Below are 13,670 nucleotides of genomic sequence, written 5' to 3'. Positions count from 1 at the left end.
ATTATATGTTATGTTGTCATGTGGATCATTATCAATTTTCATTGCAACTAACTCGTGTTATATTGAATTTTTTTAACAATAATTATAATTAATGACCAGTTCACTCAGATAATGGGACATTTAATAATAATTAGAGTGAGGTGTTAAAGGATTTTCCAACAAGAAAGTTTACTGTATAAATTAAAGAATCTTTCAAATATTATATATAAAGAAGCCTGCAAAATTCCAAATGGAAGCTTCAGCCTACCGACCCCTTAACTACCGTTGACATTCATTATTTCATCAGATCAAAATGAAAGAATTACATACAGAATACTTGCGCTAATATCTATAAATAGGCGTTTTGGGCCTTTGTTTACATAGCAAATATTCAGAGAATTCCAAAGACAGAGATGACTCTGATTAAGGAATTAGAGCAACAACCAAACCAAATTGCTGGCCACAAAGAACTCGCTCACAAAAGTCTCCTTCAGAGCGATGCACTCTATCAGGTTCGTTCAATTACCAATATTTTCATTTTATTTTATTTTTTCACTTCACTATAATTAATACACGTATTGGTGGTGCAGTATATACTTGAAACCAGTGTGTACCCAAGAGAGCATGAGAGCTTGAAGGAGCTAAGAGAGTTGACGGAAAAACACCCTTGGTATGTAAGATCATGATTATGTGTACCAATAATTAATTAATTGATGTTTTCTCACAGAGTAAATGCATAACATTGGCTTAATTATTTTTTATGAAAACAATATTAATTATCACATACTATGTGATGATGTAAATTAAACAGGAACCTGATGGCTACACCACCTGACGAAGGACAACTTCTAGGCATGCTACTTAAGCTTATCAATGCCAAGAACACCATGGAAATAGGCGTCTTCACTGGTTACTCCTTGCTTTCCACTGCCCTCGCCCTCCCTTCTGACGGAAAGGTCCCTTAATTACTAATTTGCTTAATAAGCAATTCATATATAACCTTTGCATCAACAAGATTTTTAAGTTTTTAAATGTATAATTACAATTCTTTTCATGATTTAAAATAAATAATAAAACCAATCTATAATACAAATATTACCCTCACAAATATATATATATATATATATATATATATATATATATATATATATATATATATATATGGGATGTATTAGACTTAGATTTTAACATAATTTTTTTTAAAGAAAAATGTTATCTTATTTAATCAAATTTTTAAAATAATACAAATAAGTATTATGATATTTAAATAAAGATTTTTAAGATTTTTGAAGAAAGACAACAAAATTTCAAAGGATTCAATTATGATTTTTATATTAAAAAAATCTTTTGATACTAAAAAATATATAAATTTTGATGGATTATTTTTTTTAATAAGAATTTTGATGGATTTCTTTCGACAATCTTACCCAAGATGCAAATGTCATATAAATTTCTCCTATTATTTTGGAATAAAAAATGTCAAATATATTCCTCCCCCACTTTTTCCTTTGTTTTCTAAATTAAATTAATGTCTTATGTGCTAAGAAAAATTATATTTTTCTTATACTAATTATGCTTGTAACATGTTGGGTGTAATGTTTTTATGATTATCACCCTTAATTTCGTCATCTACATAATTCAGTAATTCTTCTACTGATTTTTTACCCTCACTACTTCCTTCCAATATATGTTTATTATTACATCTTATTTAAACATGTCATTAGATTTATCATGAAATAATTGTAATAATTAAAAAAATAAAAAAATCAACGTATAATTTTAAATTTATTATTCAAATCTAAAAGTAAGAATGATAAAATGTTATTGCAAGAAAAGTTAATATAAATGGATACAAAGTTAGAATCAATATAACTATTAAAAGATTTAAAAAACTATTTTGATTTTATTTTTTTAATGTAAATCTCATTATTTTTTGTTATTTTTTCATTAAGTCTTATAATTTTGAATGTATTTTTAAAAATTCACATAATCTTTTTAAATTTTATAAATCTATAAAATATTTTCAATCCTTATGATATAAATTTATTAAAGTTTAAATTATTATAAAAATCTTATAAAAAATTTTGATAAGTCATAATAATATTTTAACATAATCTTTAAAATCCACAAGAACTTTTTATACTAAAATATTCTTTTAAAATCTTAATCTAATATACCCATAATATACAAGTATTGTTTTGATAAAGTTAAAATTCCTGCTGCCATTACTCAGGCACATAATGCATAAGCAGAAAATCGATATATGTATATGATATATACTATAATATAACCAACATGAGTGTATATATGGCTAATAAATGAACTTTTGTAGAAATTAGATCTTAGCTATGGATGTTAACCGGGAATATTATGAACTGGGGTTGCCTGTGATTCAAAAGGCCGGAGTGGCTCACAAGATTGACTTCAGAGAAGGACCTGCTCTTCCTCTTCTTGATCAACTCATCAAAGACGTGCGTTCAATTAATCATCCCATTTTATTATTAACTTTTTTTAGTACGAAATTATGTATATTTATGTTAGCTTGAAATAAAATTAATATTGTACGCATTGCATGCGCAGGAAAAGAATAAGGGAGCGTTCGATTTCATCTATGTGGATGCTGATAAGGACAACTACTTGAACTACCACAAGAGGGTGATTGAGCTTGTGAAGGTTGGGGGACTGGTCGGCTACGACAACACCCTATGGAATGGGTCTGTGGTGGCCCCACCCGATGCGCCTCTCATGGATTATGTTAAGTATTATCGCGATTTTGTGATGGAGCTCAACAAAGCTCTTGCACTTGATTCAAGGGTCGAGATTTGCCAGCTTCCCGTTGGTGATGGGATTACCCTGTGCCGCCGCATCATCTGATCACTCTGCTCCTTAATTCACTCCCCTTTTACCTGCTGCACATGGAAAAAACACAATTTTCTACTATTTTACCTATTCCATAAATAACATATTGCGTGTCTGCTTGGAAGGATTTGAATTTTAGTCCTCTACGTAATTACATTCATAATGTTTGTCTTCCTTAAAACAAACACATGTTTTGAATCAAAATCGTGTATGTATGTGTGGGATATATATGGAATGTGTAAGTAATAATCAGCTAAATTATAAATATGTTGAATAAAAGTGTTATCGTAAATTATATTTAGCTAAACACTATATAGAATACATTATTATAATATATTGTTAAATACAAGTGTGATCACCTACCATATATGTTTCAGATGAATGAAAAAGTTTAAATATAAAAAAAAACTATGTATTAATGATTAAAAATACCTTAATGTTCTACTATAGAAGACCAAAAATCCTAGTTATTGGTTAAAAAAATGAAAGAGTGCTTTTCACGTCTTTTTTTAATTTTATTTTTATATTAGAGAGTTGGAGGGTTGAGCCAATCTCATAAGTCACAAATGGATAAAAAAAATTCTCAAATCACAACAACCTCACATGTAACGTCTTGTGGTTTTGCGTTAAATATAAATTGACTTGACATTTATTTATCTTGAAGCAACTAATGAAGATTAATTAAAAGACTTGAGTGATCCCTTTACTTTCCTCCTTTAGAGACTTAGGGACAATGTTGTTGAACCAAAAAAGATATTGTTAACCCAATAATTTATACTCTTCTTAATTTATTTAATACCTACTGTATTTTTATTTAATTAAAACTTATAATTCATTTTAAAATAGTTATTTAATTAACAAAGAATTATCATAAATAATAGTCAACATGAAAGTGCCAACAGATACTTCCCTAAAAATTAAAGTAAACTTTTCTTCAATAATACATTAAAACATTATATGAAGACTGAATTTTAGAATTAGTGTAATCTGAAATGTTTCAATCTATGACTTATGACAGGAATGAAAATAGGTTCAACTTTGTCTAAATAGGTTGGACCTGTTTACAAAATTAAAAATTAATTCTAGTCTATTATTTATTAAAAACTTTGTTTGGTCCAAGGAGTAAGATAGAATACATTTTTATACTTAAGATTAGGAGATCTCTAATCCTAAGAGAATGCGAACAAGTTGTACCTAATCGGTTATTGGAAATTTGGGAAAAATAAGTTAACGTGTCCTTTAGATATCCGATTGAGTTCTAAGTGTGGAGAGACTGGATGCTTTTTTTTTTTTTTTTGAACTGTATTTTTTTCAACATTTGATATACTGATTGAAGTTGTGTCCAGTATTGTGCACAAAAGTAATGATGCGATTAATAATCATGTCCACACTTTTAGGACTCTCCAGACTCAGTACTTGATGCTTGACCACTAAAGAAGTGAATGAAACCTCTTTCAAAGGGAAAACCAACTAAAAGAATAAGTGAGAAAATATAAAATCTTATAAAGCAAAACCAAAATTTGATACTAAAAAAATGAATGTTCAATTCAGAGATCTGTACATTTGGCCAAAAGTAGCGGCAAGTAATGTTCCTACTCTATTTTTTTTTTTTATTTTGAGTAAAAAAATTGGCATGCAAAGACATCACAATAAGGACTGGACTTCCAATTAGGTTAACACCCTAGCCATTATTTATCATTTGAAGCACAGCCGAATATCATTAATAATAAAGAAGATTACAAAGCATGCATGGGATGACAAACCAAATCCATGAACAGTTATTTGATCCTAAAGTTTGGGAGATCAGCATATATAATTCTGGAAAAGTTCTCCACTAATCAATTACAAGAATCGACAAACTTGGATGAAATGTAATCCTCATGATCTGATGAATATGGAACAAACAATGCTGCAATTCCAATGGTCTTAGTCTGCTACATGTAGTCCGCATGCACGATCCAGCCACGGGTTTTGAACATCCTCTTGCTTCACCTCACACAATCTTTCCTGAAATAAAATAAAAAAACATAGGCTACAACAGTAACTATTTCCTAAAAAAAATCAAACAATAAGAAAATGCTTAAAGATGCAAAAAGGTCTGAAATTTCATTATCTTAACTATACAATCAACGTAACCAAGCAATGGGAGATAAAGAACACATTCTCTGAACTATTGGAACATGACTAACTCTGAGAGTCCCTAGTGTAAAGAGTAATTGAGTCAAGACATTCAGATATTGCGTCAGATAATTAATTAAGGTTATTCTTTTCACTTTTTACCCTAAGTTTCCCGCACAATCGTGCATGGATCTTCCACTCCTCACACTTGGTTTCAAAAGAGTGCCTGTATTAGAATTATTATTTGTATACTAACATTTCCCCAGTAGCCAATAAATCTCAAAGGAGTGTATATATATACTGTGCATTTTTCCCAGTAACCGATGACCTCAAAGGAGTGTTTAGACATATCTCAAAGTTTCTCAAGTTAACAACATACTGCGCATTTCTCCAGTAGTCAAAAAGTCTCAAAGGTACTAAAAGCTTTTTTCTCCAGTAACCTATTGACCTCAAAGGGGTGCTTTTGACACAAATAATACTCCTAAGACAGACAATTCTCCAGTAACTAAGTGCAGTGAGTGTCACCATGGAAACCTAAGATTTAACATTTTTTTTAGGTCGCTTAGTAATCTTCCCCAAATACCCTGATGTCAAGACTCAATTGTGTAGTGTGTGAAGAGACCCAACAAGAAGTCATGAAAAAAAAATAGTACCAACAAATGTGCTCAATACACACCATTACATAGAAGTAGTGGGATGACAAACCAAATCCATGAACAGTTATTTGATCCTAAAAGTTGATGGTGTGTATTGAGCACATATAATAAAACTATAGAAAAATGATAACCCTGAAAATTGATCTCCCTATCTTTTGCAAGAAAGTAATGATAGAACACACTTTTATAACTCTAGACTCACTAATTGATATATACTTGACGCTAGCAAAGAAGTGAATGAAACCTATTTCTTTAAAAGAAAATACATAGAAAAACTTATAGATGGTGATTGGTAGGGAATTCTTTTAAATTTCTTGGAAATCTTGGATTAAAAATGTTAAACTCTTATGTTTGGAATAAAATTTTTAAAAATAATTCACAGAAATATGAATTTCTATGAATTAATCTAAGTTTCAAGCTAAAACTTTTTCATGAAAAGAGTGAAAATTTAAGATTCTCATGAAGGGATAATTTTTTTTATAATTATGTCTCTTAATTTAAAAAATATTTTAGACATACCAACAATTTCAAGAAATTAAAACATGATTAATTTTCAAGAAAAATAATTCCAAAAATAATAGATGATTCCAAACAAAATGCTTATAAAATGAAGGAAATTTAAAACATTGATATAAAAAGAATCTGTGTACACTACTCCTATTCCTACTGAATTCAGACCTAATGAAATACAAAAACAAATTAAAGAAGGGGATGGAATGTGATCCATACTTGGTAACGGCTGCGGCAATGGGTTCTTGATGAAAGGGTGATTCAAAAGCATGTGAGCAGTCCACCTCTTGTTTGGATCCTTAACAAGACACTTGTCAAGAAAATCCTTCCCTTGTTGTGATAACTCTTGTGGAATCTCGGGCAATTCTTCTCCTATCCCAATTCCATTCATCAACGTCCAAGTATTCTCGCAGCTTCCAACGTACCCGCGTGTTCTCCTGTGATCATTTCCACGATGGTGCAGCCCAAAGCCCATATATCTACCGGCGACTCGTACACGTTATCGGTCAGCGATTCCGGTGACATATACATCGGCGTGCCCCTGCACACGTACTCTCTATTTATCTCCCCTCTCCTCTTCGCCAGCCCCAAATCCGCGATCTTAACAACACCATTGTCGAAGACAAGAATGTTCTGAGGCTTCACATCGCAGTGGACGTAGCCCTTGGAGTGAATGTGCTTCAGACCCTCCAAGATGGATTTTGTGCGTCGTCGAACGTAAGCCTCCGGGAACCTCCCGCCGTACTTTCTGAGTTGATCGGCGAGGGAACCGCCCGAGGCGTATTCGAGAAAAACGTTGTAGTATCTCTTGCCGTTTTCGACGGTGCAATCGTTTCCGTAACATTTAATGATGTTTGGGGAAGGTCCAAGAATGTCGAGGACGTCCTTCTCGGTTTTGAGCGAATACGAGGTTAGGAAAAGGGAGGATTTGACGGCGGTGGGTGAAGGAAAATTATGCGTGGAAGGGTTTGTTGGTATGGCTATGTTGACGGTGGCGGAGCTGCCACTACCAAGAGACTCTCCGCGAACCCAATTCTTCTTCATGGACGACGACGACATGGTTGTGTTGTGTTTGGGTTACGAAAGCTGTGTGATCGATGAATGATGCATTGATCGATTGGCGCTTCTCTCTTTTAAAGAAGAATTAAAGATAACACTAGTGAATTATCCAAAAGTTTATTTGATTGTGAATCTTGCATGTTTGAAATTTGAAATTGAATTCATCTTATTTTTGAAAGGAACAGCATTTCAAACACCTCTCGTGGTGTGATACTGTGATGTGAGTTTGTGTTTGTGTTAGTAAAATTGGCGGGAAGCACGTGATAGGTATAGTTAAAGGATGTTTGCCGCGCTTCCTGATTATTGCGCTGTTGTATCGTACACCTGTCCTCATCGTACTCGTTTAGTTATTTTCATTGTTTTCTTCTAAAATAATCATCTCTTAAAATAGTATTTTTTTTTTCTTATTCAGATTATGGAGGGATAAATATAAGTCAACAACAAAAATTTATCTGTCTTTTCATTCTTTTTCTAAGATAAATTTCTAATTTTTTTCAAACTCCTTTGAATTATTTTTATATATTTTTTCTAATATCTATTGACATATATATTTATTAAAATCAAAACTAAATAATTGATAACATATTAAAAATCTAAAATAATAACAAAATTACTCTTATAAATTATAAAATATGAATTTTAAACCCACGCAAGGCACGAGACACAATAGCATAATAATAAAATTAATATACAATTCAATACATAATAGATAAATTACAAAAATATATTAATTTTAGTATATGAAAACACAATAGCGAAATAAAAATGCGGACACACATATACGACAACTTCTTTTTTCCATTAATTGTTGTAATAAGGGTTGAAACATGTAATATCCTCATATAGATCCAAGCGAGTTTACGAATTGAAGAGTTAAGACAATATTTTTAACCAACATTTCAAATTCAATTTTTTTTTTCTCTAAACTCTTTTACTTTTTTCAATCTCCATTTTTTCTCAAAATCTTACTTTTTCCAATTTTCATTTATTCTAAAAAAATTTAGTATTTCAATCTCTAGTTCTTATTATTATTAGAATTACTATCAAAATTATTATCGAAATTTTTATTAGAACTATTATCAAAATACTATTAGGATTATCATTGGAATCCATATTATCAAAACTCATGACTTTGTTGTTTATAATTTATTTCAATGACTAATCTTTGATATTGGTAGAAGTTTAACTCACAAACCCATGATGGAGAGCCTACCAGGAGGATAAGAGGTCTCCAAAGGAAAAATTGTTTCCTTCTTCAAATATATCTATGGGGCACAAACATAATTATATGTCTCTAGAACTATTTTCAACATTTTAAAAGTAAAAGCTTAATTCAAACAATGTAGGCCAGTGCTTTTTGTTAACACTTCGGGCCAACACATAAATATTTTTCTCAAGGTAAACAACAGTCAAGTTATTGCATAATTCACAACTCACAACACAAGTATTCTCACATTAAGTATTAATCACATACTTATTCACAATCATATCCCATGTTCACAATTTAACATCTCATAATGTCACAATCCATCATCACACGTTTACGTGTATCTCACACATTAATGCATGTTTAACTTTACAATTATATTCAATCTCAATAACAATATTATAATCTCAAAGTAACATATTATCTCACAATTTATCACTTACACACAATTTCAATCAGAATTTTATGATTTAAATATAACAATTTATCACGTTAATCTAGTAAATTTTGTCCAAAACACAAACAAATAAAACAAAAATTCTTCTCACAACATGGAAAGTAAAACCCCTCAAATAATTTCATATAATCATATCAAAATCATATGTCAACAACACAAAAACACTAAGAGTACTCAATTTTATCAACCAATTCGCATCAAGATATCAATTAGTCCGTCAACCACAACAATCTTGTAATTATAATCATACATGAATAATTACAATACAATAAACATCCTAAAATAAATTCTAATTTGATCATCTAAGGATCCATACGCATGTTCATTCTAACCACAATTACGATAATTTCATCTCTTATCTTTGAGCGGGCTCACGTGTGTAGTCTAAAAGTGATAGTGACATCTCTCGCGGTTCCCTAAAATTCCTCAAATTTTTCCTATGGTTGTTCTACTAGGATTTCCAAACATTAGAGAAAAACATAAAGGATTGAAGTCTCCATTTTACTGTATCTGTGCGAGAGATATTTCTCTCACTAAATACATTATTTCCCAAATTCCAATGGTTAGAATGTGCAAAAATGAGTTATCAACCTAGTGTTCAAATGTCACAATGATCCAGCGGTTAACAAATCCAAGATCATAATTTTACTGGGACTAGTTTGGGTGTATGCGAAAAAAAAAAACTCTGTGCGAGGTATATTTCTCTCACCAAAGAAATTATTTCGCAAATCCCAACGGTGGAGATGTGCGAAAACGAATTTTGAACATGGTATACAAATTTCAATATGATCCAACAGTTGATAAGTCTTAAATAATAATTTTACTGAGACAAATTTAAATATATACAAGAAAAAGAAAGAGAGAGAGAAAAAAGAGAATTAAGATAAAGAGAAACCACAAAGAAATGTAAAAAATAATATAATATGTCTCCATATGTACTCAGCTTATTATTTATTCTATTTGATTTTTATTTTATAAAAATAAATTCTATTTTACTTTCTATCAAATAAATAAATAAAATATTTATATTTTTTTATTTTCTAAGAACATATATTTATTTTATTCACCTTAAACCCTTATTTTAATTAATAAAATTATTTCTTCTTATTTATTTAATTAAAAAATCTTATTATTTTTTTAAAACTCTAAAATCTTTATTAATTTATTTTATGAAAAATGGAATGTTAGACAACTCATTATCATTTCCAAATTCCAATTATTTAATCATGTATTAAAATCAATACTATATGATTCTAATTATTTAATCATGTACTACTATATGATATGATATTGCGAAAAAGAGAGATTGATGGAAACCATAATACACTTATCCACTCACAGACATATTTAGGATCCACAATTAAACAGAAAGAGAATCTGAATGTATAATTATTTAGCAACATATTCCATAACTTGTGTGTATACTTTTTGTGGAGATGACAGATGAAAGGTAGTATATTTTAAGAGAGAGAATCTAATTCTGAGTGAAGGTAAAATTATCCCATAATGGACAACAAAAGAGTTGTACGCCGGCGTTTAGTAACTAATAAAAGGAAGAAAAAAAAAAAGTGGGTAAACACAAATAGGAAGGACGTGGCAATTCAAACGATGACGAAAACATGAGGACACTTTTTCACTTGGCTTGTTCGGGTGTGTGTATTATTAATTATATTACTTGGCTTTCCATCAGAACAGAACAGAAGTAGGAAGAGTTAAAGGTTTGATCTTTGAGGTGAAGGTCCAGTGGTTTGAGTAGCCAAACCTTAGTTATGGATGTTGAGGCAGAGATTGATCGCTTGCCAATTGACCTGTTGGCTCATATTTTTGTTCTGTTCACTTCCTTCACTGATTTGGCACAGTAAGCACTAAGCATATATGAGTGTTTCATTTCATTGTTTTAATATATAATTCATTCACCAATCGTTTCGTGTGGATGTGGTGTTTGCAACAAGGGCAAGTGGTGTTTGCAAGAAATGGAAACAAGGGGTGAAGGAGTCTCTTGCTCGGAGACACAATCTCAGCTTTGCCGGTTGGAAGATGGATGATGACTCCACTGCTCGCCTTGTTTTTCATGCCTACAACCTCACTAAACTAGAAATGTATGCATATATATTATATATGCCTTTCTTTCTTTCTTTTTCTTTTTCAGACCCTCAATTCCTTTCTGTTCTATAAGGATGGTAAAATGTTTCTGACATCTTCCCTTTGATGTTGATGGTCTTTCTTAAACATCAAAGTGAACTTTCTGTATTGATTTCCCGAGCTTTGGAGATGGATTGTAAATTTGAGTTTATAAATTTTGATTGTACGAGGAGTTGAATTGGCAATTACCTCTGGTGACTGGTAGTATTTGGAGAAGGTTGATAACATGCTTATTTAGGGATAGATGGATAACATGATGCTTTGTTTGAAAGCATAGGCTTTCACTGTGACTGTTGTAGTGATTTAAATTGCAACTGAATTGTGTATATACGTAAAATGGTAATCAGAGAAATGGGATTCTGCTAGATTTTTGAACTCTTAAGTAAAAGCCGTATTTGTGTTTTATTTGAATCCGCACCATTTGCCTTAAGCCATATCTCTAACCTTTTTTTCTCCAGATATGTGGTGGCACTGTGGGAGGGTTAGGGTAATAGAACAGTAGTCATTTTACTTTATTTTCTCTTTTGTATTAAGTTTTCTGATATGGAGATGCCTATATTGAATAGGAGTGAGGGATGTTTCGTACAATAGCAAATAGTGATTAAAAAGACTAGATTATCCATCTTAGGTGTGCCATTGACTTCGATACTTAAAATTTGGCACCTGAAAAAAGCAATAGTTGAGTTTGATAGTTTATCACCGGTTATAAGCTGACGAGTTGTCATGATGTCAAGAATGTAGATCTAAGATGAACAACATTTATTGTCTTTTGTATTTGCAGACCGAGGAGCTGCTGGGGTTGCCAAATAACTGATGCTGGACTTCTCAGAATATCTTTTGCTAAGTGTATCAGCAATCTCACATCTATATCATTGTGGGGTTTGACTGGCATCACAGATGAAGGTGTTGTTCAATTGGTATGTTATTGTTCTGCTTTTGTAACTTAAAATGTTTGGGGTGTGGGAAATATCTGCTTGGAATGACTTGTTAGGAAATAGGATGGGACTAAAACACAATACTTGTCTTCAGCTCCCGGAAAATCTTTATTAATGTGTCACAAGCATATTATACAAGTGAAATTGACATTACATCCAATCTAAAATCTCATAGCGTTAGGTATATTGGTATTCCCGCATATGTTACTCAACTTGTCTTTTTTTACTCAATGAGACTTCTCTCACACTTGTCATTCATTTTTTGTATTGAGAATTTTGGTTTTCTACAACACCATGAATGGGATGACATTCATTTTGCACCAGATTATGACAGTTGGGATCAATTAGATGAATCTTGGGAATTTAAGGCTATTTATGACTAGATTAAGCAGATAGTGTCAGGTTGATGAATTGTTATTTTGGGTGTTTCTACATCCTTTGCAAGGCTAATAGCGTGTTTGGATTTCAGTTGAGAACCCAAAACCGTGATTTGGGCAAAAGTTACAGCAGACAAGCTTTTGCCACCAAACCAATGTTTGAGACTTATTCCAAAGAAAAACCACACACACACTATAAGTCAATGGAAGTATTGTTCTATCTTTAATTCCTTTTGCTTCTCTGATGACAACTATTCTAACAGATATCCAGAACTAGATCTTTACAACGTCTGAATGTTGGTGGTACGTTTATCACAGATGAATCTCTGTTTACCATTGCAAGAAGTTGTCCAAAGTTGGAGGTAAGTTGTAAGAAATCAAATGTTAGGCTTTTCTGTTGAATTATTCTCCTTCTCCCATAACAAAAGGGTGGGAAAAATAAGTGCATTCTGCAAAGGTTTTTCATTGATGCTCATGGTCAACAGAGAAAATAATCATTCCAATTTACCATTGAGTTTCATTTTATGCACTATTAGTGCAAAAGGTTTGACATTGTCATACAATCAGAAACCATGGTGCTTATGACTTGTAAAATAGTTATTGTAAACGTTAATAAATTTATCATACTTGGCAACTTATGATTGAATAATACTGTAAAAATCATTTTAGGTTTATCTTCTTCTTCATACATTAGTGCATCAGACTATTTACTCTTTATGTTGTTTAGAAATGGCATTTCATTCATCTCACTCTGTCTATATTTAGTGTATGTTAGCCTGATCATCAATCTTTACTGGCTTTAAATGTTTGTGGTATTCCATTGCATTAACATGATTGCTTCTTGTTTTTTGTTCAGACCATTGTTCTTTGGAGCTGTCGTCATGTAACGGAGAATGGGCTTTTTGCGCTAGTTGATCAATGTTTGAAGCTCAAATCAATGAATGTGTGGGGAACAAGAGTTCCTGTGGAGTGCCTCAATAATTTACTTATTGTAAGTCCAGCCCTTCAGATAAAAGTTTGAAACTGGACTGCCTTTATAGAATGGAGTTCAAGGTGCTCCAATAACAGCGGTATTTTCACTGCTTAATTTTTTATGTATATGTCAAAATCCACTTCTTATAGGAAATATTCTGTGACAGTGTATATATATTGTACTTAATCAAGTTGCTATTTACTGTAAAGGATCAATTCATAAAACAAGTCATAATCAACGTTTATTGTACTTTATTGATTCATTTAGTGTATATATTTGAAAGTCTCCATCTACCGACTATATATATGGAAGTTGCATTAAAAGTATAGAAGTGTATTATGTCTACATACTTTAGATAAATTGCTCAACAAGTATTTAAGAAAGAAGAAAATAAAATA

At 31.4% G+C, this 13,670-nt stretch overlaps 2 protein-coding genes and 1 pseudogene across 2 annotated transcripts; 2 read left to right on the top strand and 1 right to left on the bottom strand.

The window, feature by feature from the left end:
* The first annotated feature begins 340 nt into the window (after window positions 1-340).
* LOC114374935 (caffeoyl-CoA O-methyltransferase 5-like) lies at window positions 341-3,133 on the top strand. Its single transcript, XM_028332661.1, has 5 exons — window positions 341-491; window positions 570-649; window positions 791-935; window positions 2,319-2,450; window positions 2,560-3,133. The coding sequence occupies exons 1-5, from the start codon at window positions 393-395 to the stop codon at window positions 2,851-2,853; spliced, it is 750 nt and encodes a 249-aa protein (XP_028188462.1). The 5' UTR covers window positions 341-392; the 3' UTR covers window positions 2,854-3,133.
* Window positions 3,134-4,764: 1,631 nt separating this feature from the next.
* On the bottom strand, window positions 4,765-7,181 carry LOC114376625 (annotated as a pseudogene).
* A 3,279-nt stretch (window positions 7,182-10,460) lies between these two features.
* LOC114375156 (F-box protein At5g67140-like) lies at window positions 10,461-13,534 on the top strand. Its single transcript, XM_028332906.1, has 5 exons — window positions 10,461-10,703; window positions 10,798-10,944; window positions 11,769-11,904; window positions 12,563-12,661; window positions 13,156-13,534. The coding sequence occupies exons 1-5, from the start codon at window positions 10,615-10,617 to the stop codon at window positions 13,318-13,320; spliced, it is 636 nt and encodes a 211-aa protein (XP_028188707.1). The 5' UTR covers window positions 10,461-10,614; the 3' UTR covers window positions 13,321-13,534.
* The last annotated feature ends 136 nt before the right edge of the window (window positions 13,535-13,670 follow it).

Source organism: Glycine soja, chromosome 11 (assembly GCF_004193775.1).
Source record: "Glycine soja cultivar W05 chromosome 11, ASM419377v2, whole genome shotgun sequence".
NCBI classification, from domain to species: Eukaryota; Viridiplantae; Streptophyta; class Magnoliopsida; order Fabales; family Fabaceae; genus Glycine; species Glycine soja.
This window is presented reverse-complemented; position numbering and strand designations above follow the sequence as displayed.